Here is a 25,478-nt window from a genome sequence, read left to right on the forward strand (position 1 = left end):
TGTTGTTCAGCGCCAGCCATGTGCTGGGCCCTGGGGGCACAATGGTGAACAGAACCGGACGTGGCTCCCACCCTTCAGGGGCTTAGTGGGGGGAACAGAGGGAAATAGAGTCACATAATTATAAGGTGAGATTGGAGCCCCCAGGAAAATCCCAGGGGGCCAGTGCAGCCAAAATCTGAGCTAGACTGGGGGGTTCAGAGAAAGTTCTGGAGGAAATGGGACTTGGCTGAGATGTGAAGGCTGAGTAGACGTGAACGGGGGTAAAGATGAGAAAAGAATTCTGGTGGATGGACAGCACCGGTGGCTCAGAGGCCGAGAAGCACCTCGTTCCTGTGAGGGGGTGAAAGAGGGCCCCACGTGGCCGAGGCAGATAAGGACAGGACGGCTGGTGAAGGAAAGGGGCTGGAGACCTGGGCAGGGCCGGGCCGTGCAGGTTCGTGGAAGGGATTCTCTGACATTGATCTGAAGGTCAGCAGGGAGCCACTGGGCGGTCATTGGAGCACAGGCCACGCAATCAGATCCATGTTTGAAAGAGTTCATACCAGGCCCTGGTGGAGTCTCCACTGCAAGGCCCAGGCAGGAGGCCGCTGCGGCGGCCCAGGCGGGTAGACACTGGGAAGGGCAGACCAATGTTTGGGAGAAGAAGTTGCTTGGCCGACTCTGGTTTCTGGCTTAGCAACCGGATACAGAGAGAATGTGTTGCCATTCACAGGGCCAGGGCCACGCTTCCCAGGGGAGATGCTGAGTTTGTTCTTGGACGAGTTGAGTCTAAAAGCACCTTTGTGACTTTCACGTGGCTTGTTCAGAGCCCCTAGGGACCTCCAGGGAAGCTGGGGGTCCCTTGGCTGCCGCAGCCGGGGGTAAGGAGTGGGTCAGCCTGTCTGGCCTCTGCCAGTAACAGAAGCCAGAAGGGAGGCCCAGCGGGGTGAGGTCAGTCAGAGCCTGGCCACGGCGCTCCAGCCTGCCCGGGGCCTGTCAGTGGAGTGGTGACGGAGTGCATTTCTCTGCACCAGAATAGATTTGAGCTGAGCAGTTGGCTCTAAGTGCTTTTTGCCCTGACGTGTGGAAATGAGCTCTATGGGCAGCGGGAGGGCTGGGATGGGGGAGGGAGCCCAGGGGACGGGAGCCACGGCCTGCGGGGGCCTGCTGCTTGCCTGAATAAATACATGTTTCCCTGACAGCCACATCATAAACTGTCATCTTGGTGGGGAGTGGGGGGTGGGGGTGTTTCAGGGCAGAGAGGGGAGAGTGTGTCTGTGTGTGGGTAGTAATGGCCTATGGGTTGGTGCCCCAAAGTCCAGTGGCATCGGAGGACAGGAATATCTCAAGGTCCGGGTAAAATGGACAGAGCCCGGCAGCTTCTTCTCCCTTCTGTGTCTTCCTGCATTTAGCAAAGATCTTGGCCAGAGGCGCTAACTCTCCTCCAAGCCAGGAATTGGGAAGCAGGGGAAGCAGAATCTGAGATGGGCATTGAAGTGGGCTGGGAAGAGGCAATACAGAGCCCCTGGGGAACCAGGGGAAAATCCAGTGTGCCCACGCAGCCACCATCTGGATCTCTAGGGCTCAGTGCCAAACCTGGCCAAGGACACAAGGAAGAAGGAAGCAGTACAGTCCCCAGGGAAATACTTAGTGGTTGACATTTCTTGTAGGGGAACCAACGAACAGCTTTTGTATAGTAAAGGCTTCATTTAGGATCAGTGTCGCGCAACCCCTCATCCAGTGGCAAAGTCTATTCCCGTGGAGCGGTCATTGCCTTCGCCACTTCTGTGGGGTGTAGCCTGCGCTCAAGCAAAGCCTTCTGAGAGTTCTCCTTGAGAAGCCAGCTGTGAGCGTGGTTAGACTGCCTCTGTCTTGGCTTGAGAGAAGTGACAGGCTGCCTGCAATTCCCGTAATTGATGGCTCATGAGGCAGAGACAGTAAATAATTGTTCCACAAGTTTCGAGACTGAGCGTAATTAGTACAGTTAACAATCTTAGGTGATTAATTGGTTCATTCAGTACCAGTGTGAATGGGGGAAAACGTGAGCAGGAGAGGGGGCTGGAGTCCCCCCAAACACCTAACTGTGGGCTGTGGCCCCCTTCTAGCCGGCATCTCATAGCCAAGTGGCATTCACCTTCTACAGCGAGGACTCCTGGGGCCAGGGCGGAGGGCAGGTCATAGGGCAGCGGCCAACACGATTTGGCCACGTTAGCAGCATCTCATGGGTGTAAAAGCTAGATTTGGCTCCCGTGGTGTGTTACCTGTTAGCCAAAGGTCAGAAAGCTGTTGTACGAGATAAGACCGGCCAATTGATTCTCTTGGGCGGGAGGGAGGAACTGATTCATGGAGTCCCAAACTCCCTGGATTCGAAGGACCCAAGAGGTCATTTAACCAACCTCTTGGCTACCGTGCTGAACTGCTCTTGGGCGTTCCCGTCAGAAACTGGATCCTATTTTAAAATCCTCCAGGGAGAGATGTTCTAAACCAAGGGTAGCAAACAGCTCTGAAATCATGTGTCAACACCAGTTCACGGATAGAAGCTGCTTAGAGCCCTGGGCTGGGAACCCCAGGCTGAGTCTGGGGAATAGCACTGCGATCTCTTGGCACTTTCTGCCCTGCGTGCAGAATGGAGGAAGGGCAGCCTGTGTGCCAAGGATTTGCAGAACTAAAACCCACCTGGGTCACCCAGGCCTGCCTGATGCTTTCTTCCAAGTGTGGTTTCCTGGGACCTTCCGGATGGCCCTTTTGAAGCAAGAGTGGTCTTGGCCTCAGCTTCAGGGAACTGAGAGGGTGTGAGAAACAACCAGGGTGGAAACTGTAGACCCAGTTTGTTGGTCCCTTTCTGGCCCCCGCAAGATTACAGCCCAGAGCCCTGAGCCAGGGGAATGGAGAGTAGCAATTGGCTGGTCGGGTCATCCAGGCTCTACCTAGTCTCCACCAGGATACTGACCTTTCCGGGCAGATGGCAGCTTCTCCTTGCAAAGAGCTGGTGTATTGGGAGCTTGGGGACCAGGCAGAGCTGAGTCCCACGCATGGCCCTTCCTTACTCGAGCTGTGGATGGGTTTGAGCGCTCAAAGCGTCTTTTGTGCCCTTTCCGATGAGACAAAGCCTCTGGGCCCTGGTGAGGACTGCCGTGGAGAAAATGGATGCTACTTCTAGCACAGTGCTGGTCATCGGGCCCCTGGATTCTGTCCCCAAGACCCTCAGGGGCTTGAAGACCAATCTGACGTGGGGAACCTCGGAGAACAGACGGCTGCTATAGCTGCACCCATTCAACCCTCATCAAGCCAGGCTCCACCCCTGGGCCATGTTGTTTTTATTCCTTTCCCCACTACCCCTTTCTTAGGGACAGAGTGTATACTGGGTGTGCTGGATAGGGCAGACCAATAGCAATCACACCCCTTACACGGAGTCCCTAAGCCTGGGGCAGGGCTCTGGGGACAGAAGTTCTCTGGAGGCTGAGGTGGGACGAAGAAAGGGAGGAAGAGCAGGTGCAGGGAGGTCCGGAAGAGGCTTTTCGCTTTCACTGCCACAGAGCCAGCCGCGACCGGCTGCCTCCCCCAGCCAAAAGGCGAGGGAACACTCGCAGCAGAAAACATATACACATATTTGCAAGCTACAGTACAAACGAGCCGCAAACCTAATGATTCGTGATTATTATTTGAAGGGTCCCACTGTTACAGATTTATTTGTCATTTCTTGTAATAACACCAACGGTAATGAATTCATTTGTATTAATGTGAGTGTCACGAGGACTTCCGTCGAAATTCTGCATTAATTAATGTACCATTAAAACAAAGTGTCGCCCAATTAATATCAAATGGAGGTAAGGCTGCCAGGGTCCTCTTCATCTGGGTTTCATTTGTAATTCATGGTATTAGCACCCCTGCTTAATGAAAGTCATTTGCAATTCCTACCCGTAGTGTCTCCTACTTCCTGCGGGAAGGCCAGTGTGCCCCTCTTTCACTGGGCGCCCTGGGGCCAGGAGAAGCAGAGATGGGGAGTACTCTTTCTTGGTAGACATTGGTCTCCACGTTCATAATTCCAGGAGGGGCTTGAGGGGACCTTTGGGAGGTCCTAACCAAGTTGATCGTCAACTTGAACCACCAGGAAGGTGTGTGGAACCACTTTCTCTGGGTTCTGTTAGGAAAGGGAAGGCTGGTTTCTTTCTTTCTTTAAATTTTTTAAAAATTTATTATTTTTTTGAATGTTTATCTTTATTTTTGAGACAGAGAGAGACAGAGCATGAGCGGGGGAAAGGCAGAGAGAGAGGGAGACACAGAATCCGAAGCAGGCTCCAGGCTCTGAGCACAGAGCCCGACACGGGGCTCGAACTTGTCAACTGTGAGATCATGACCCGAGCCGAAGTCGGACGCTCAGCCGACTGAGCCACCCAGGCACCCCTAAAATTTATTATTTTTGAGAGAGTGAGAGAAAGCACGTGAGGGGGGGAAGGGGCAGAGAGAGGGGGGAGGAGAGAGGATCCAAAGTGTGCTCTGTGCTGATAGCATAGAGCCCAATGCGGGGCTGGACAGACCATGACCTGAGCTGAACCTGGCGCTTAACTGACTGAGCCACCCAGGTGCCCCTTGGCTGGTTTGTTTCTTGGTCAAGTCTGGTCTTAACGGAGGCAGCCATGGCTACCATAGGACTGCCTTACCCTGGGCAGAGCAGAGTGCTTCTGGGATTCTGGGTCTCCGTCTTTTCTCGGGGTCGGTCTAGTAGTCTTCTCATGGTTTTGTGTGCCAGGCTTCTGGCTGTCCCTAAAACCAGTGACGGAGCCCATGTGCCTTGATGTACTAGCCACAGTAGACCAAGGAATTGGAACCCCTGCCGTGTGCCTCCCACACCTCCCTCAAAGGGTGCCCACCTCCCCAGATCTGTGGGAACAGATGCTCCATGCCACCCCAGCCTTTAGAGCCCTCACGGTCCCCTACTATGGGAACGTTCCCAAGGACAACAGAGAGGGGTATCCTCCCTCCTCGGGTATGTTCCTTGGGTGTCTGGACCTCCCTGGGCCATCCTTACCCAAGTAGGAGAGTGTCATCCACGTGACCTCCATCAAGTCCCCTCTGCTCTCTGGGTCTCAGCGTTCTCATCTGTAGAGTAGTGACTGGGAAGGGCAGTGCTCCACCCTGGCTGTGCATGAGAATTCCTCGGGGAATTTAGAAGCACAGAGGCTGGGGAGGGTCCTGGCACTGATATTGTTTCCAAGCTCTCCAAGATTCCAAGCCCTGGCCTAGGTGATTCTTCAAGTCCTTTGTAGCCAGGATAATTCCAGTCTCTGCCTCTTGACTCTTAAGCCATTTCCCAGCTCCTCCACCCCCACCAAGGCCAGTGAGTTCCTTCAGCTGCCCTGTCTCTGCCTGGGTCCTGGGCCCACCAACCCCCCTCTCTCCAGCCCTCAGCTCCCCTGCAGCCTATGTGTGGTCTCCCCCAGACTGTCGGCCCTTAAGCCCCGGGGCTCCAAGTGACAGGTTCTACTTATCACATCACACTGCCTAAAGGGCTGGCAGCATTAGCCACCGGGATTGGGGATCTAACAGGGAAAAACGCACCAGGCCTGTGCTGCCTCCTTTACCCACCCCTTCAAAACGCACACCCCAGCTGGGGATAAAGGGGCACACTGGTGGGCGGAGCCTGAGGGGCATGGGGAGGAGAGATGAGCAGAAGTTGTATTACTTGAGCTGTCTCCTTTTTCAGAATCCACTTATTAGCCTCAGCTTCCCATAGATGTAAGGCCTGCCCTAAGGAGATTTGCATATTCATTTTGTTTAACATGATTCATCATTATGCAGGGGAATGAATCTGGGGGCGGGGAGATGGAGCCCCATTTGTGAGCCACAGAGCCGTGCACCGAAAGCTCAGGGCAGCATTGGAGGCACCACATGGCCAGCGGGCTCCCCTGGGACAGAGATGGGGTGAAGGCCCCAAGGAGGCTTTCCCTCAGCCTTTTATCCAGGCCTTTTGTCTCTGCTGAGAGCAGAGCAAGGACCTCACCCTTCAGAAGCATCCCCTCCCCTTCCAGACCTCCCCACCAGAAGTAACATTTGCAAAGCACTTTACAGTTTATAGACCCTTACACGCACCCCGAGAAGGAATAACATTATGATAGAGCCTAAGGTGTATTGAGCAGCGATTTTGCACAAAGCACTCATCGTGTGTTATCTCCTGTAAGCCTCATGATAATCCTGTGAGATAGATCTTCTTATTCCCATCTCACTGTAAGGAAACTGAGCTTCAGAGAGGTTGCCTAGCTTCTCTAAAGTCACACAGCAAATAAGGGCTGGAGCTGGGACTCACACTATAGTTTCCCTGATGTATTTGCTCTTTCAAAGCCTCCCTTTGTCGTGTCTGTCTTCCTCCCCATAAATAACCACCTGGAATTGCTCATAACCATTTCTCTTTCGGAGGGGTGAAGAGTGTGAGTGTGGCCAACATAGTCTTGAACTGTGTTATTTGATAAATGTGTTTGGGATCGCTGGATGAAAGAACCAGACAGCTCCTGATAGATGACTAACTCTTACACTTCCAGCACCTTCCTGGTGATGTCTGACACTTGTCGCTTTCTGAACCTGGAGCCTCTGGGTGGCCTGAGTTGTCCTGTGGCAAGCCCCTTAAATGTCACTAGTAGACCCTGGCACTTAGCCGGCGTGACAGGATTCCCAGTTTCTCAAGGTCATCTTGGCCATCCCCCTGCCTCCTAGACCTCGTACACTTTGCTCACTCATCACTGAGAATAATATAGCATGGTGGTTAAGAGCTTGGGCCCTTGAGCAGCCTGCCTGGGTACAAATCCCAGGATTCCTGCTTACTACCACGTGGCCTTGGACGTCTGGATAATGGGAATGGTAATAGTGTCTGCTCCAAGGCTTCCATAAGGAGTGTACGAGATAGTGCATGGAAAGTGCTTAAAACAGGGCCTGACATATACGATGTCTTCAATAGATGTGAGTTATTACCTGAGACCCACAGAAGTCTTTTTCTTACTTAAAAAAAAATCCCAGGAGACTCCACGCATCTATTCATTGTCATTTTCCGTAATCTAGCAAATCTCAAGACGACCTCATGCCTCAGCTGATCCCTGTTTCCATTCAGAACTCAGCACCCTACAGTCCTGGGCTCAGGGACGGTGTCCTGGAACCTAGAAAACCCAGGTTCTGTCCCTCCAGGGTAGCTTTTTAGAGAGAATTCTTCTGTAGGTCACATCCGACCTTTCCCTAGTTTTTTTTCTCTTCAAATTGTCTACTTCTGCAGAAGGTGGTGATTTTTATTTTGACCTTTGAGTTTTCAAAGCACTTCCTCCACTGTTAACTCATTTTGTCTCCCCTGCAGCGCTATGTGGAAGGCAGTTCGGGAATTGTTATACCCATTTCCTGGGTGGGAAAACCGAGGCATCAATGTTTGCATTAATGCTCTGTGACAACAGAGAAGAAAGTCCTGCAGATAGTTATTGGAAAGCCAGAATGCGACCCAACATTTCAGAACTGTTGTTTCTGGATTTTTTTCCAGTCAGGCCAACATGCATGGGGAGTAATCATCACCTAATGAATGCTCCCAGGTCTCCAGAAGCTGGTTTCTAAGTCCCTGCCAGGGGAGGGAGGCGGGCTGGCTTCCGGGAGCCAATCAGCTTAACTTTCAAGTTGGGGAGGGGTGTGAGAGTAAAGCTAAACAGCCCAGGTCATCCGGATCCATGCCTCCGCTCTGTCACTCCTCCCATAACACACAGAGAGAAGCAGAAACCGGTTCCCTGGGGGAGGGTGCGGCACTGCCTGGTGTTGAAAGCAGCATGCTGTGGGGACTGGGGCCGGTGTGGGCACAGGGGCCACCCATCACCATGGCCCTCCTGTCCTGTGCTCTCTGCACATGGCCTTCAGACAGCTGCTGGCCTGTCCATGGTGCCCTGTGCTCCCGCAGGTCAGCAAGTGAGAAGGTATAGAAAGTGTCTGGGGGAGGACAGGTGCGTGGACAGCCCTGGAATGTGGTGCTAATGGGAGGTGGCACTTGGTGGAGGAGGTGCCTTGGAACTCTACTGCCGTTCCTTATATAGGAAGGACACTGGGCTGGGGCTGGGGTGGGGTTGCTGCAGTGAGGGGTGAGAAAAATGGCCTGGGGTTTCCTTAACCTCTGAATGAGGAGGAGCGGGGGCCTTTGCACACTTAAGGATCATACCTCGCTCTGAAAATCAAGCTTCTGAGAAGGGAGGGAGGGCCCAGATGTCTATTGGATGAGGCTTCTCCCAGCCCTGCACACCCAGCACGTGTGTAAAGGCCAGGGCCTATGTGTGTGGGGTGGAGAGAGAGCATCTCAACCTCATCCTGGGCACATATGCCTAGAAACCTGGGGAGGCAACAGCCTTTTCCAGGAAGGGAGTGTTGTCTCTATATGCTGGATGGTGATGCCTACTCTCCAGGGAAAATACCAGAAGGAATTTGGATGGAGGACACAGAGCACCATGAGCAAAGGCTAGAGGTGGGCCCACACCCTGGGGGCTGCCCTGTAGAACAGTCTGGCCAAAGCAGAGTGTCTCAGTGGGGCAAAAATGAAAGCTGAGTTTAGAGAGGGAAGCTTTGGTCAGACTGTGGTGACATTCAAGGCCCAGGAGACCTTGCCTTGGAGGCAGTGATAGTGTCTGAAGAGGAGAACAAGCTGGGAGATTAGTGCTTTAGGGCAGTGACTTTCTGGGATCAATTACAGGGTCAAGGCCCAAAATAAAGAGGAAGGGTTGCAGTAGACCAGCCTGTAGGGAGATACAATTTTTCCACTTTTATATTAATTTTTATCAGAGTCATATTTGCATGAGTTTAAAAGTTAGGTAGTAAAGCCAGGTTTGTAATAAAAACATCAATGCCCCATCTTGCCCTTTCTCATTCCTGATTCCCACCCTGAGACAATCTCTTTCAATTTCTGATCGTTACCTTCTTATTTCCAAATCACATGCGTGTACATTTTTCAGTTTTAGATATTGACTTCCAGCTCTGAAGGATGAGAATGGCACTTTTGCCCCACCCTCTACCTCATCTCTGCGGCGCACGCACACACACACCCCACTCCTAACATGCTCTACCCATCCGCCTGACCTAACCAGAGCCCACATGACATTTAGTGTCTAAGGCATTGTGACTGTGTACATATTATTCAAACTGTGCCACATAGCGTACTGAAATTTAAAAAAAAAAATCCTTTTTTGTTTTCTCTAGAGTTAATGATTACCTCTCTTTCTTATTTGTTTGCTTAGGGTTCTGTGAACCTATCACTTACTCTAAATATTCTGACATAATTAAGTACCTCCCCTCAGTATATTAAAAGTATATTGATTTTTAAAAAAAATTTTTTTTTAACATTTATTTATTTTTGAGACAGAGAGAGACAGAGCATGAATGGGAGAGGGTCAGAGAGAGGGAGACACAGAATCTGAAACAGGCTCCAGGCTCTGAGGTGTCAGCACAGAGCCCGACGCGGGGCTCAAACTCACGGACCGCGAGATCATGACCTGAGCCGAAGTTGGCCGCTTAACCAACTGAGCCACCCAGGCGCCCCAAAAGTATATTGATTTTTTTATCAGTTTGTATTTCTCTTGGCAGCATTCCCCTTGGAGTATCCATCCTCCAGCTCCACTCCAGACGGCTGTGCTCTGATTCACTTTGCTCTTCTGGAGGCTAAGTGGCTGAAGACACCTGTGTGGGGCATGGGGGATGAGAGGGGAATCACCCAGAGAATTTCTTTGTCTCTTTCTACATGGGTCCCATAGTTTTCTCTTTCTTGGTTCACACTCTCTGAAAAGGGATTCATGGGATTTTTTTTTTACTCTGTTTGAAAAATGTGTTTATTCTAAACAGATATTTGTTGATAGTTTAGCTGGGTATAGAATTCTAGAATGAAATCGTTTTCCTCATAATGTAAAGTCATTTCTCCTTTGCCTATAATGTTGCTGTTAAGAACTTCAGTGCCATTTTGATTCCTGATCCTTTGACTGTAGACTTTTGTTTTATCTCTGAATGTGTATCAGATTTTTTTTTTAATCTGAGTGTTTGGAAACTTCATAGTTTTATGCTTCAGTGTGGGTCTGTCTTCAGAACACAGTGGCCTCTTTCCATCTGGAAACATGTCATTCAGATCTGGGAGATTTTTTTTACCTCCCTTTTCAGATAATTTCCTTCCCTTCACTTTCTCTGTTTCTTCTCTCTCTGGAACCCCTATTAGTTGGGTGTTGGATCTTCTGAACTACTTCTCTAATTTTATTTTCTCCCCCAGTCTCCATCTCTTTGAGTTTTGTCCTACTTTGGGAGAAATTTCTTTATCTTCCAACTCTTCCACTGAGTTTTTCATTTCTATTATCTCTTCCTCTTAGAATGTTCTGATTTCAAAGATGCTATGTCTTGTCTCTCTGGATGTTAAAGACATTCACTTTTGGGGTGCCTGAGTGACTCAGTTAGTTAAGCATCCAACTTGATTTCAGCTCAGCTCATGATCTCAAGGTCATGAGATCAAGCCCTGTCTTGGGCTCCGTGCTAAGCATGGAGCCCGCTTGGGATTCTCTCTCTCTCCTTCTCTCTCTGTCCCTCCCCTACTTGTGCATGCACTCACATACACATGCACTCTCTTGCTGTCTCTCAAAATAATTAATTAAACATTTGAAAAAAGTTACTTTTGTTATTCCTTCCCACTGTCTCCCTACCCACCCCTCTCTGTCTTTCATAGTAGAGGCTCTTCTCAAATGTTTCATGACCCTCAGTTGTATGTTTATATTTAAGAGTGTGTTCACATTTAGGCACATGGAAACCTGCTGTGTGTGTTAGGGCAAGGTAGGGTGGAGTGCTCTTGTCAACCAGCAGACTTCACTATGGGGTGATTTGGTGAGGACCTAGCTGTTTCCTTGTGAGAACTCTACCATGTTAATATTAGTGTTTTCTCTTGGGCCAGTTTTCCTATCTCCTGCCAGGCTGTCAGTCTTCAAGAGGCCGACTGGCTAAAGAGACCTGATTGGGGATGGGAGCGAAGGAGAGATGCAGATTTTCATTGGACCTCCTTGTTTTCAGTGCCTTATCCAGCTCCCAGCCTGGGTCCAGAGCCTGACTAACTTGGCCCCTTGAGAAAGTAGACCTCCTGTCTTCTGCACAAGCCAAAGAAGGCATTTGGGAGTCTGACTACTCTTTAAAGATTTGCGGTTGGTCTCCCTGGTTTGGGCATCACCTGGTATCTCCAGCTTCTGATTTTCCAGAGTTCTGAGTTGCCAGCCTGAGCTTTGGCTTGCCCCTCTTTCCTAAGGCAGGCTCCTGTCCCATCAATTCCTAGTTTCCAGGATTTTGTCAACGTCTCTCATCTGCTTTTGCCTCCTCTCCTGTTCTTTTTGTCCTTGTGGACCTATGCATTTTTAATTATCATATTGTCATTTTGGTGAGGGGTTGGGACAAAAACAGAAATAAATGGACGTGTTCAACCTGCCCTGTTGAATAGGAAGTCCCGATTCTGTTAAAACATTTATTGAATGCCTTCTATAGATTTGCAAGTGACGATGCTAGGTGTCACTGCAGAGGTGGCCAAGGTAAATAACAAAGAGAAAAGGAAGGATGTGAGGAATGTTGAAGCAACAATTGTCAGGTGCTGGTGCATAATGAAGAATGGGGAGCAAGTCCAAGATCACGCTGGCAGGCAAAGACCCTCACAGGTGTGGGGAAGTCAGGTCTGCACTTTGATGGGTGTCTTCCTGGGATTCAGAATGGGCAGTGCACAGCTGGAGGCCAAGAAGGAGGGAGGGACTCAGATGGACAGGCCAGAGCTGGCCCCAAGGAGATGTGGAATAGCTAGGAAAGTGCTTTAATCATACCAGGGTGTGTGGCACTCAGAGCTCAGCCCTTTGGGGCTCCTTCTGCCCACAGGGCTTGTTCCTCCACCCAGCAGTCTGCCCAGCTCTCAGGGAAGACCCAGCACCTTTTGGGGTCCAGTGCACATCATGTGAGAGACAGCAGACACTAATAGAGAAAAGAGGCGTTGTGAATTGATCTCTTCCAGACTCTTCTGCAGAGAGATGTGCTGGAGTGCCCATTATACACATGCGGGCTTGTGCACAAGCCAGTGTGCCCTCTCCCTGACCAGAGGGGACCACCTGAGACATCCATCGGGGCCCTGTGGGCACTTGCCTCTCCAGGTCCCCCTCAAAGCACTGTTTCTCCCTTTGGACCTGCTTTCAGCTGGAGCTCGCACACTCTTTCTTGCCTCTTTGAGAAAGAAATATGGTCCGTCTCCCACAGACCCCGTTTCTCCCCTTCCCTAAGCTGGAATGCCACAAAGCCTCTATAGCCTCACATTTGGAATGACACCCTCCCCAAGACCCCAGTGGGCCCCTGCCTCCAGAGTCATCAGTGAAGTGGCACTGCTGTGGCATTCGATGGAAACTAAAACACCAGCACCTCCCCTTTGCCCCAGGAGCCCTCTTGTCAGAAAGGCCTCTACTTCTGATTTGACTTCTTCTTGGCCCAGTGGGAGCTCATTTCCTGATTCCCAGTAGAAGTGTGCAAATTTTGGGACACTCTCTTCCTTCTGAGTTTTTGGGGGGCTAAAGCTCCCCATCAGCCTTCCTTTCTCCAGTGCAAACAACCCAGAGCCCCCACCCCCCCGTCTTCGGCTCCCATGTCATTCCCAGCCCTTCCAAGGAGGGAAGTGAGTGAATCAGCCCTACTTGAGCAGGGGCCCTGAGCCCACTCTCCACCCTCATCTGCAGGGTCCCTGAGGTCTCGGGACACAGAGGTGACCTGAACTTGAATCCTAAAATTCCATCACTCACTTAAAAGCTGTGTGACTTGAGACAGATTGCTTCATTTCTCTGAGCTTTCATTCTTCCGCTCTGGGGGAAAAGGAGGTGATGAGATAATATTTGATGGCTCCCGGGCCTGAGGATGGAGGAGTGAGCTCCCTCCCCGCCCCCCACCCCACCTCGGGTGGGGGGGGGGAAAGGGGGCGGGCAGCAGCCCAGCCTCTGAGCAGCACGCGCACGTTCCAGGAGCGTCTGTTCCCAGCTCCGATTCACCAAGGCGCCCGCACCTTGTCAGAACTCCATCTGTCAGGAATTTATTACTAATGCATTTTATAACAGGCTTTATAATAAGATATTAAAGACTGTGGCGGCATCCAGCAAGCATTCCATAAATATTAATAACGCCTTTAGAGACGACACCTACAGTGGAAATGGTAGGGCTTCTTGCGGAGGTGGGGTCGAAGGTACAGAATAAATCGAATTGAGGAGGGTACACCGCGAAGATGAGAGGCTACGGTGTGCTCTACTTCCTTTCTCTTGGCACCTCGAACTTTTGTACTTTTCCTTTGTTCACAACTTTCCCTCTGCACTCTTTTTCTCCCTTTCAGTTTCTTCCTCTTTCCTTCCCTCTCTCTTCTTAGGCGTGCTCTCCCACCTCACCCCCATCGCCCTTTGCTCCCCTGTTGTGCTCTTTCACTGTCCCCTCCTAGTTTCCTTTGTCCCTGTCACCTTCTTCTCCCTCCCCTGCCCCCTTCCTTACCATCTCTCCTTCTCCGTTTCCTGAGCCCTCCCTCTCTGCCGCTCCACCTGCCCGGCCCCTTCCTCCCTTCTGCACACACCCCCACCCCCACCCCACTGTTCCAGTGAGCACCCCGAGCCACCTCTGTAGAAGCCTGGAGTGTAATGTAACTCACACTGCATGTGAGAAGTGAGCTATTTATCATTATTATTAACGAACAAGATCCCTTGCACAGCAGAACATTCCCAGAGTCTATTCCCTTGTCACCCCAGGAGTAGCAAAAAGATTTATTTGTCTCTGAATTGCACAGGGTGGCCCATTTGCAGCGGGTCCATCAGAAGTGGCATGGAGCTTAACCGGGAACTGGAAGAGGCGGGGGCCTGCCCTGTCTGCGACCTGCGTGGAGTGGGCCCCTGCTGAGAGGGACCCAGCTGGCAGTGCAAGTGTTTTGCGGGGGGGTGGTGCCTAAACACTGGTCCCTGCCTCCCAGGAGGCATGGGCGGTGCATCTGGGGAGATTTCCCTTGAAATGGCCCAGAACCTATGAGGGAGTGGGCAGGCCTGGGCGGGAGAAGGAACGGTCATAGAGGAAGGGGTGCTAGGAGCAGAACTGGGGCAGAGAAGCAAACCAAGAGGCCTATCTCAGAGGCAGGAGCAATCACGCCCCGTGGAACCTTTCCTCCAAAGACCAGCCACCCCTTTCCAACAAGAAAGTGGACTCAGGGCCAAGTCTACAATGAACATGTGGGGAGAAGTTGCCCTAGAACGGGGCGGCCCACGTCGACTGGAATGGGCCTTTTGGCCCTGCCTCCACAGCTCAGGACCACCCTGGCAATGCTTCTGTAGACCCCTGAACCCCAAGCCTAGACTCCGTAGGAGTACCTGCCCCTGGTTTCCTTGCCTCCAAATGGGCAGAGCCTGGCCTTGCAGAGCATTGCTCATCCAGGCCTGTCTTGGCTGAGTGTGTCAAGCCCATGATCAAGCTGTCCCCTGCCTGCCCCTGCCACCTCCACATTCATGCTGATCATTGCAATGACCTGAATGGATTTGCATGTTAAATGGAGTGTCTGGGGACGCTTAAAAAGGAGAGGGAGCCCGCATTCATTCATCTAGGCTGTTTTATTCTTCTCCCCATTATTACCTCCCTTGCCCCCAGCAGTCTAGGAGCAGTGGTAGGGAGCTTTGCTTTCTGTGGCCCAGCCTGGGCGTTAAAAGGACGGGATCCCTGCAGGCAAGAGTCAGGCTTAGCCTGGGGCAGAGCTGCAGGAACGAGGAGGCCTTGCCTGTGGCTGGATACATTCTGGGGGTGCCACGGGGCAGGCAGGAGCTGAGACCCATGGAGGACAGTGTAAGCCAAGGGGGTAGCCACGGGAAGGACAGCCCAGATTGAGTCTCTACGCCACAGCCAGGGATAGAAAATGAAGTCCAGGCAGGGCCTGTGACGACCAGGGTAGGGGAGGCTCTCAGAGGCCTTTGTCTCTGCTTTTCTGTCTCACTGTGCTCATTGTCATCGCTGCACATGGGCTTCCTTGGCCTGCCCGTGGCTTCTCTGCTGCCTGGTAACTGTGGCTTTCTGCTTGCCACGGTGCCCACCCCAGCCCGAACAGATAGCAAGAACCTTTGTCAGGTTTGTGCAGAAAATTGGTTTAACTTGCAAGGCCCCATCTGATTGGCCTGTTTGAGTCAGGTGATTACCCCTGGACCAATCAGATGTGGCCTAGGTCTGAAGGCGCTTGGTACAAACTTGGCTGCCTACATCCATCCCCTTGAGCAGAACTGTGAGTACAAAGAGCATCTTTACTTGGAAAAAGTGTGGGCTGGGAGGCAGGGGTTGGCAGTCTCTGGGTGGGGCAAATAAAGCACTATATGTAAGGCGAGGCATCATATTTCCAATTGTGGCTGGACTGGATAATCCCCAAGGCTCCTTCCTGCTCCTACATGCAAGCCATCCCCGAGTGGTGCATGGTCAGGCCTGGCCTCGGGTTCAGGAGCTGTCTCCAGGCCCCCCCTCCGACCCCTTCCCCAGACCCCAGCCCTCCTCTCCCAGACCCTCCAAACCGGCTGGGGAGGGTCTCCAGATGTTCTCCTACCCTGGATCTGTCCGCAGCAGCCATGAACCAATCAACAAAGATGTTCTCTTTCTGAATTTTTAAATGCCCGTTTGTCTAGGTTGACGATGAAGAGATTGATTGGCTGTTTTTAATATCTCCCTTTAAATAGAGCTCATCTCACCCTGCTTGTGATGGTATTTTATTACCATAATAATAATTGCAACGACCGTTTATTGAGTATGGTTCAATATTGCCGTGTGCCTGTCAGCAAGAAGTTTTTTGGGTTTTTTTTTTTTTTCGTACCTTGTCTCACTTAATTCTTTCTTACAACCCTGGAGGTAGGTACGGTTAACAACTCCATTTTTACATTTTCCCTGGTACAGGGAAACTGAGCCAAAAGAGTAAGTTCAACAGCAGAAGTTTGAGGTCTCCAGCCAATAAGTGGAGAGAGAGGCTGGGACTCAAACTTGGTGGGGGGGGGGGGGGGGGGTGCGGGGGGGGGGGTCTGACTCAGCATCTCTGCTCTGAGTCACCAAGTTCTACTGTCTGCTTGGAAGCCCAGGTGTACCTGGCTTCACAGAAGAAATCTGCTTGCATTGAAGGGGCAGATCTTTAAAGGGGGTACATCTGCACATTTGCATGAAATAGCTTCGTACTTGGAAAAGCCCCCATTGTCGGTGCTGATGAGCACCACCCCCCGCCCCATTCCCCTGATAGAGCATGGCACCCGGGACCTGAAAAGCAGGAAGTCAGCATTCTTTTCCCTCCAATGGCTTGTCCCTTCTAAGTATATGAATGTCTCTTTGCCAGGCCCGTTTAAAACCTTTCCTAAGTTACGCACAAATTAAATGGGTTTTCACTGCCGGGCATGAAACATAATCTAAGAAGGTCAGACACAGGGCCATTCCCTCTTTTTCCCCCTTTTCCCTGTCTTCTTGGATCTCGCTTTTGAATCCTCTAATCAGTTGCCCAGAGAGCCTTTGCCCCGGACCGTGAGGTATGCACGGGTGAAATGTCCCCTGCTCCCCGAGGCAGGGGGCTGCAGAGCTGACATTCTCGAGGGAGCCATCCCTCCCCTCTGGGCGCTGGCTTCATGTGGGGTGTGCTCTGAAGTGCTGTCTAGCAGCCTCACAGGGGGCTGGCTGCTCTGAAATGGGAACATGTCCCTTCCTCCGGTGGCAGAACCCAGGCCCTGATGGAATGGCTTGGAGGGTTAGGCTGGCTCCGGTGCTCACATGTGCTGTGCGTGTTGGATCTAGAGGGAGAACCGTAGTTTGGCTGAGAGGCTTGTAAAGATCTCCTCAAGCCCCGTGCCGTCGTGGTGGCATGTGAGGGCGGGGACCGGCTCCACTGAGCCCAGTGCCAGAGGGCCTCAGACTTCGGGCCCCTGCGTGCGGTGGCCCCGGGTATGTATGTTCAGAGTGCCTGTGTCCATCAGGTCCCCGGGGAACAGTTCATCTCAGTTCCAATAAAGGCATTTCAGTGAAGAGACATCTTACAGAGGGTGGGCAGGGCGAGGGGGCATGAAGGGCTGTTGAGGCACCTGAGACCAGCAGCAGCCCTTAGGGCTGCCTGCCTGGACCCCACTGAAGGCTGCAGCCAGGGAGGAGGGGCGGCTGGCCTGGAGTGGAAAAGTATCCCCCAGGCTCCTTCTCCTCCTGCCTCTTTCCCAAACTCTGAGCTCCTACCAGCACCTCCCCCTGGCAGAAGCTAGTCTGCAAGGGAACCTGGGGGTGGATGCTGTCCACTGAGGTCTTGCCGGGGGCAGGGGGGTGGGGAGACAGAGCAGGGTACTCTGTGCATCTGGAGGGTGCAGACAGAGGATGCCCAGCACGGTATTATTAATATTCATCGTGCGTCTTGACACCTGCCTGCCCTCCCCTCGAAGGCGTTCTTGTCTACAAGTCTTCTGGAAGGCACCAGATGACAAAAATCGCAACTGCCAACTTCTAAGCACTTATTACATGCTGGGAAATTTGCACTCCTGAGCTCACGTTCTCTTCACACTAACCCTATGGGACGTTATTGACTCCGGTGGACAGAGAGGGGATTAAGGATCAGAGAGATTAAGGAACCCAAAGACACACAGCGAGGCTGGGGCTCCAGCAGAGGCCTATCGATCCCTGAAATCCTGGCACTTGTCCACTCTGCCCCCTTGCACACTTGATGCTCTTCTGGAGGGAAAGAGAGCATCTGTTTTCCAAGCCACCGAGCTGAGGAGGGAAGGCCTAGCAAAGGAAAAGGAGGTTCAGAGGCTCCAAGGTGTGAGGCAGCCTGCTGGGTTTGGAAAGTACAAATAGCTCTACCTACCAGGAAATATTAAACTGATAAGAATAGATGCTACACATGATCTTAGCTAAAGGCCACGAAGGGATACCTGCCAGGAAATAAAGTATGAAGGAGGAGACGGGGTCAGACCATGAGGGCCTGTGTCCTATGCAAAGGGGCACTGGGGAGTCATGGATGGTGTGGAGGAGAGGGGCCTCCCTATCTGCCTCCTGTGCTCAGTGCTGGTGGGAGAAGGACAGGTTATGAGCCTGTTTATTCAGCCTGACACATGCTCAGCGATGGGGGAGAATCAGCACACTCAGAAAGAAACAATGGCAACTCCATCACATCGTTCTCCCGAGGCCCCTTCCAGCCTAAGCAGGGGTCTTGTAGAGAACACTCTTGCCTCAAGCAGATAGTCCCGGGGAAGGGTTGCCAGCATGCCCCAGTGAAAGAAGTTGCTCAAAGCGGTGACACAGGGCCCACGTCATGGCCAGCAGCACAGACAGGAGGCAGCAACGCGGATGCCTTCCTCGAGAGAGACCCTGCAGGTGACAGAAGGGACCCAGTCATTATCCCAGCGTGAAAAAAAACGCAGGACCAGGAATACTGTCTCTGCCCTCAGGGAACTTACGGCCTAGTCCCTCACTCCTGGCCAGGAGGCTTCACTCAGGCTGGCAGCTGACCCCTTCACACAGAAGAGTCAGGACGAGAACTGCCATCGGTGTTTTAGAGAAGTATTTAGCGTAGAGCTTGAGATTGGTGGCTTAGAATTGGACCTGATTTCAAGGCCACCTTCTACCATTGCCTAGCTGTGTGCCTTGGGCAAGGCACTTCACCTCTCTGAGCCTTAGCTTCCTTTTCCAAAACCGGATACTAGCTGCCACCTAGAAAGCTACTTGTCACAGAGGTGGACAGACGCAGCGCACAGCACAGGACCTGGCACGTAACAGTCAGTCGATGGGAGCGGGGATTGTTTTTACCCTCTCGTCTCTACGAAGAGCCTCATTAGCTTGCCCATCTTCAGATGTGCCCAGAGCTCACTAAATTATGAATCGGTTCCTTCGCCCAGCATTTTGCCGGCATGGCTCGCGTGCCAGGCCCTGTGGCGGGCTCTGCGGTGACGAGAGTTGGCCGTCCGGCAGAGATGCAAACAGATCCCGAGAATGTGCTGAGCGCTCTCTGGGCGGCTCGCGCATGTCTTGAGACAGGACACTGACTGAACACCTGCCGTGTGCCAGGTACTGTGCTAGGCAAGGCAGCTGGAGCCCTGTGGCTTCCACGGAGCACGGGCGCTGTGAGGGAAGACAGGTGGGGGCCAAGGAATTATAGAAGATATGTGGATGATGAAAGCATCCAGGGTGAGGTGGGAACCTTAATATAAACAGCGGGGGAGGGTGGGGGCGGGGGAGGGGCTGACCTGCCTTAAGGGTCTAGAAGGTTCCATAAGGAAGCAATATTTCACCAAAGACCCCAAGCCGCAAAAGGGCAGGGGTCCGTACGTAGTGTATAGCAGAGGGAATCATGGCAGGCTCCCAGGAGGTAGTAATATTGGAGTGGGTCTTGTGGGCCTCTCGTAGCAGGCTGCCATGGCCCAGGGATGGCTTGTGGATGCCCTACCCCAGGGCAATCCGAGTAACCTCTATGCTGCCAGCAAAGCCCTCGGGGCCCCCGGCCACCTGCCTGTAGTGCACACCTGTCAGCTCCCTGCCCTTGAACCTCCCGACACACTGACTCCCAGGTGCCCCACCGAACCCCCCGAGCCCGAGGCTTGGGCAGAAAGGGGCACTCAACGGACGAATCAGCACCGCCAAGAAACAGGGGGCTTGGGGACCAAAAGGCCCTCATCCAGAACTCCAGGATGAGCAGATCATCTTTAGAACTGATGCTGTTACGGCCACCAGGAGGCCATCAAAAAAAGGAAAAAAAAAAAAAAAAAAAACAAAAAAAAACACCAGATACTGCATTTTAAATTCCTCTGAACCCTCTTAGAATAAAAATGACAAAGCCGCGGGTCCGGTTGGCTGGACGGACGTGGTTAATGGGCTTCGGGGGAATAGTCACCCGACGAAGGCAGCTGCTCCGAGCACTTCTCACCCTTTTGTTTGCTTTGCTTCACCCCCAGAACACACCGGTGGGGACACCCATCTTCATTGTGAACGCCACGGACCCCGACCTGGGTGCGGGCGGCAGTGTCCTTTACTCCTTCCAGCCCCCCTCCCTGTTCTTTGCCATCGACAGTGCCCGTGGCATCGTCACGGTGATCCGGGAGCTGGACTACGAGACTACGCAAGCCTACCAGCTCACCGTCAACGCCACGGTGAGTCCCGCGTGGATGTCTGCCTCCCCCCCCCCACCCCGGGGGAGAGCAACGGGACATTGGCGTCCTTCCCTGCTGGTCAGGCTCAGCCATCGTGATGCTGGCGATAGTCACAGGGAGACCAAGGGCCGGGCTGGGCTGAGCACTCGGGTAGATGGTCTCCATGAATCCCCACGGCAGCCCCAGCTCATAAGTAATAAATACCAAGTGACCCATGTTACAGACGAAGAAACTGAGGCACGGGAGCCATTCGGGTGACGGTGGTGACTCAGCAGCTTCACTCCTGTGCCCGCGCTGGTAATCCCACAGGACATCCGTGGTGTGGGGTGTCCCCTTGCTCTCTGGAACGTCAGGCCGAGGTGGGAAGCCAGCTATGTTGTGACACCACCCGACATGCAGGGACCAGAGGGTCCAGGCATCCTGAGTAGGGCACGCTATGTGCTCCAAGGACCGTGCTGGGGCCTGGAAATTCCGGGTTCAGTTAGTGAGGAGAGAGAGGAGAGAGAGAATCATCATCCCCTTATATGGCTGACGCTGTTGAGACTCACAAGCCTATGAGTAGCAGGGAGCGAGCATTCAAACCTGGCTTATCAGCCACCCGTCCAGGGCCCCCACGGCCAGGAGTTTCTGAGTTTCCAGAACATCACAGCGGCTCGGCCTCTGTCGCCTGCTGTTCGGGAGGACCTGAGGGACAGGCAGGTCACACCCTAAGCAGGTTCCTACCCCTGCCTTCCTGTCTTGCCTGCTCCTGCCTCTTCTCCAGGCACAGCTCGAGCCCTCAGCAGGCCGCAGGGCAAGAGCCGGTGGCCGTTTGTCCCTTATCGCCTGACACATGCCCTCTGGCCCCGTGTCGCTGCAGCGGGGACTGCCAGTGGTGCTGGGGGCTCCGCTTGGCAGGTCACAGAGCCCGGATCCTAGGGTAAGACACACGGACTAGGTCGAGGGTCCAGTGTGAAAGGTGGGGCTCCCCCAGGCTTGGACAAGGTGGAGAGAGGCCCCAAGAACGAGGAAACGCACTCTTTTTCTGGGGAGGCCACCACAGGAGACATTCACATTCTTCCCTTTCTCCCCTGGTTCCGTGTTCGTCGCCTGGGAGGCCACGTGTGCTGCTGTTAGTAAACCTGACTTCTGGGACCGACGGGGCTTGCGAGAGCAGGGTCCGCTTTCTGCACGCACCTGCACCCTTGTGCGCTCCCTTGCCCCCGCACCCAGCTGCGGTGTCCCTCCCGCCACCCGCCATTTGCCCACACCGGGGCCCAGAAATGCACAGACGCTTGCTCTCTTTCTTGCTATGAGCCTGTCCCTGTGGAGTAATTTCCATCTTCCGTAAAAATGGCTTTGGGCTGGTGGGGGAGAGACCAGAGCCGGGCACAGGCTCAGGTCTGGGTGGCCGGGCCTGTCAAGAGGCCTGGGCTCAAGCTGAGACGGTGAATACAGTTAAATTGCTGTTAATCTCCCAGCGCTCAGGCCCTGAAGCAATAGAACGGGAGCAGCCCTTCGATATTGATGGCTCCTGCACCTGCATAGTCCCCCCTAGGACCCGTGCTGTGCCCTTGGCTGCTGGGCATTTCCCCAAGGAGAGTCTCCTGTGTGGCATCACATGGAGCAGGCTGGGGTCCCAGCCGCCACGGGGTGGGCACCAGGTGGGGAAATGTGAGGACTTCCCCGGAGACGGCTGCCGAGAGCTGCAGGCCCCAGAGTGGCAGCTGGGAGCCCAGCGTGTCGCCTGCCCTGCCAGGGTGCCCCCTGCCATCCCCATTCCCCAGCCGTGGAATCCGAGATAGGCTGCGTGGGGACATCTGTGGCGGGAGCAAGGCTGTGGCCCCAGGACTGCGGGACGGAGGGGAGGGCACGTGCCAGGCTGGACAAAGCCAGCTGCCCACAGAAGACTGCTAACGGCAAATGAGGATCACTGGCCTCCCCTGCTCCGAAGGTCAAGGGGCTTTCTGTTCCTCCCACTCTGGCCCTGTCTGCCTGGTTGTTCAGGTCCCTGGCGGAGAGCTCTTACCACGGGCAGCCCCCAAGCCTGGGCTGTGGGTTCCATTGTCTTAGAGTCTGGGAAGGTGTCTCCCTGGTGGATCCTCTGCCCAGCTCCTCCTGCGTCCAGACTCTCCCCCACCCTACCGCACGCACCCCTCATCCCCAAAGTCCCTCACCCTCTCCGTGACTGTCCCTGAGGACTCTTAGGACAACCTGCCCTCTCCCCCCCCAAAGACTCTACTGCTGCACCTGTGTACCTGGAGGGCAGGAACAGGCTCTAGGCTTGTTGAAATGGGGAGAATGCTTTGCATCAGTCAGGTCACCCCAGACCAAGGGAGACCCCATCAGAGGACGGTCACTCCCAAATCCCAGACCAGAGAATTTACAGGCCTGAGGGTCCACGGAGGTCATTGTGTTGAGCCCCTTCGTCTCCCAGAGAAGGAAATTGAGACCCCATGAAGGAAGAGAACTTAGGCAGAGTGACCCAGCAAGTCAGGGGCTGAGATGATGTCGGGGCCCCGGATCAAAACAGGGCAGGTTTGTATTGCAAAAGGATCTGAGTTTGAGTCTGGGCTACACATGCACCATCTGCGTGACTCTGGGCAAGTTACTTAACCTCTGTGAGTCTCGGTGAACATATCTGAATAATGGGCACATAGTATCTACAAAAGCAAACAAGGTGCGAGCACAGTGCCTGGTACTGAAACGTGTATTCAGCGTGTAGTTTCTGTTCCTCTTGGCTATCGTTATTCGATAGCAGTGGGCTATTTAATCAGTTTATCATGGGGGGCTGTGTATTTGGGGGTAATAGAAGATGTGTTTCTGATTTCCTCTCTTGGTGAGCTTTCGTAAGACTAAACTTCCAATTGACTAGGAGGGTTTAAACACGGCCTGCCTGGCCGCAGGGGGATGGCCTACACGACCTCTCAGGATTTCTTCCTGGAGTCCCCCAAATGTCACATGCCCCGGAGCTCCCCCGGCTGTTCTGTCAGAAAAGTTGCTTGACCACTAAACCCTGGGTGCAGCGGGGAGGGGGCGGGGATACAGGTCTCAGACTAGCCCCCTGTCCTGTGAGAAGGCCTTTCTTCTGAGGAACGCCCATCCTGGTCCTTCCCTTGCTGCCCTGGGGTGAGAGGGGGCAGGAAGTAGGCATGACGGCAGCCAGTGGCCTCTGCCTGAATCAAGAGAAGTTGCTAAGAACAGCACTGTCTCTTTACCCCAAGCCGGTCATCCCACCCATGAGGTGTCCAGCATGATCAGGGCTAGGCTGGGGGGGGGGGGGGGGAGGAGATCTACCCTAACCCTCCTCTGTGACACTGGATAAGCCACCTTCTGCTGGGCCTTGGGGACCCTGTTTGCGTTTTCCTGCACAGGTCAGAGATCACCGTGGGTTCTTAGAGTTCTTGAACTTCTGTGTACTAACGATCTTTGTGCAGGAGTGCGGGAACCTGTGCGTACATAGGCACACAGGTTTGTGTACATGGGTGTCATGTGTGCAGGTGTGTGTGTGTGTGTGTGTGTGTGTGTACGCGTGTCAACAATGTCACAACCTAAGGCTGTGTATTCTCTGTCCTCTAAGGATCAAGACAAGACCAGGCCTCTGTCCACCCTGGCCAACTTGGCCATCATCATCACAGATGTCCAGGACATGGACCCTATCTTCATCAACCTGCCTTACAGCACTAACATCTATGAGCATTCTCCTCCGGTAAGATGCTCCCTGGCCCTCGTGGGGCTTCCCTCTGAGCTTCCGTTGGGGACGGAGGCCCTGTTTGGTAGGACAGACTCTTCCTTGGCATTTCTTATTCCCTTCAGTCCCTGTGCATGTCAGTGATGGGTGTCTTGGCACAGTGAAAACCCAACCCCCTCTTCATACCGCACCCCGTGTCCTCACCCTCTCACTTCATCCCCAGAGGGTTCCAAGAAGCAAAACACAAAGACTTACTAGCATAAACGAACAGGAGCAGCTCAGAAAGATTTATGTGGGATACTACGGATGCCTGTGGAACCAGCCTGGTCTGGAGAGCACATTTGGACTCAGCCAGGCTTACCCAAACAGATTGGGCTCAGCCATATTCATGGGTCGATCTGCCTCTCCCAGCCAACCAGTGCTGCCTAAGATGGCGGCCGTTTACCCCCCTCTCCCCAACCCTCTCTGGCCTGGCTCTTCTCTGAGAGCACACAGCTCTGGCTGCTCTTCCTAACTGCTGTGTCTTTGGATTTCTCAAGTCCACGTTTTCAAAAGAGGCACCTGATTGGCCGTGCTCGTGATTTTGTGCCACATTGCACAGTCACAGATCTCCAGCCAGCCTGGAGATTGGCTGCCCTTGGGCTCTGTGTCTGCCTCTGGTTCAGACACAGCCTCTGGTTGTGACTGGGAATCTTCGAGACCCAGACGTGCTACTGCCTGCTTGGCAGGGGCTGGGAGCGGGCAGCTTCACTCGCCCATCCCTTGCCTGGTCGCCATCCGTGGTTTTGTGCAAACTCGACTAAAACACACACACTGGGCTGATAAACTAAGAAAAACTGGCTCCTCTCAGCAGGTGCAACCCTGGACAGGCAGCCTGGGGAGTCTTTCCTGTGGAAAGAAAAACGTGCCCTTCCTTTTGACAGAGCTCGGTGTGCTTAGAGGAAAGACACACAAGTTGGAGAGCAAAGCAGGGCACCCACATGCACACCTGCATTGGCTCACAGGATTAGGTTATCAGTGAAAGGCAGGCTTCCCTTGATCAGGGTGAAGACTGTACCTGTAAGGCCACCACAGTCCAGGGAAGCCTGACCTCCAGTTTGGAGGCTGTGGTCCATCCTGACCATGGCATCCTCGAAGCACTGTGCTTTAGTCTCCGGGTTTGTGGGGGGGGGTAGTAGCCACGTCTTTCTTGGGGCCAGGTATGGGCTGAAGGACCTAACAGGCAAGATCCTTTTTAGTCTCCTGCTGCAGGCATCTGGAGATGTTTTTGGGGTGGAGGGGGACATCTCAATGCCCCCCCTCCTCACCTTCTCTTTCTTAGTGGTCCATGGACAGCAGGACCTCTAGCTTTTGAGGCTAAAGGCTATCTCCTTCCAAAGTCTCTTTGCTACCCCCACATCTTCTCAGCCCAGGGAGTCCTTCCCTGGCCTTTCAGAGAAGATAGGCCCTTCCAACTGTCCCTGGCCCCTAGATGTCCCCTTCTTAGCACTCAGCACTCTTGGACAGCTGGCTCAGCTTCTGCTTCCCTGCTGGACTGGAAGTGTAGTTGGGCAGGGATTGGGACTGCTGTGGGCATAGCACATCAGGGGTGCTAAGGATGTGTTTGTGGAGTGAATGAATGGATGAATGAACGAACGAATGAACGAACAAACGAACAAACGATGTCCTGGTCAGACCAGCCCTCTCACCATCCTGCC

The 25,478-nt window shown here is 53.3% G+C and overlaps 1 protein-coding gene and 1 pseudogene across 6 annotated transcripts in view; one reads left to right on the top strand and one right to left on the bottom strand.

Annotated features, from left to right (window-relative positions):
* Positions 1–25,478, top strand: part of CDH23 (cadherin related 23) — a 418,091-nt gene that overhangs the window by 161,722 nt on the left and 230,891 nt on the right. For all 6 annotated transcript variants that reach the window (XM_086679923.1, XM_086679917.1, XM_086679919.1 and 3 more), the window contains exons 7-8: positions 19,917–20,111; positions 23,671–23,799. In XM_086679923.1, the coding sequence (XP_086536049.1) occupies positions 19,917–20,111; positions 23,671–23,799 (324 nt within the window). The remainder of the gene's footprint in view (positions 1–19,916; positions 20,112–23,670; positions 23,800–25,478) is intronic.
* Positions 17,783–17,898, bottom strand: LOC112854915 (U2 spliceosomal RNA; annotated as a pseudogene).

The sequence above is a fragment of the Puma concolor genome, chromosome D2, assembly GCF_028749965.1.
Source record: "Puma concolor isolate L17-30 chromosome D2, mPumCon1.1.hap2, whole genome shotgun sequence".
In the NCBI taxonomy this organism is placed as follows: domain Eukaryota; kingdom Metazoa; phylum Chordata; class Mammalia; order Carnivora; family Felidae; genus Puma; species Puma concolor.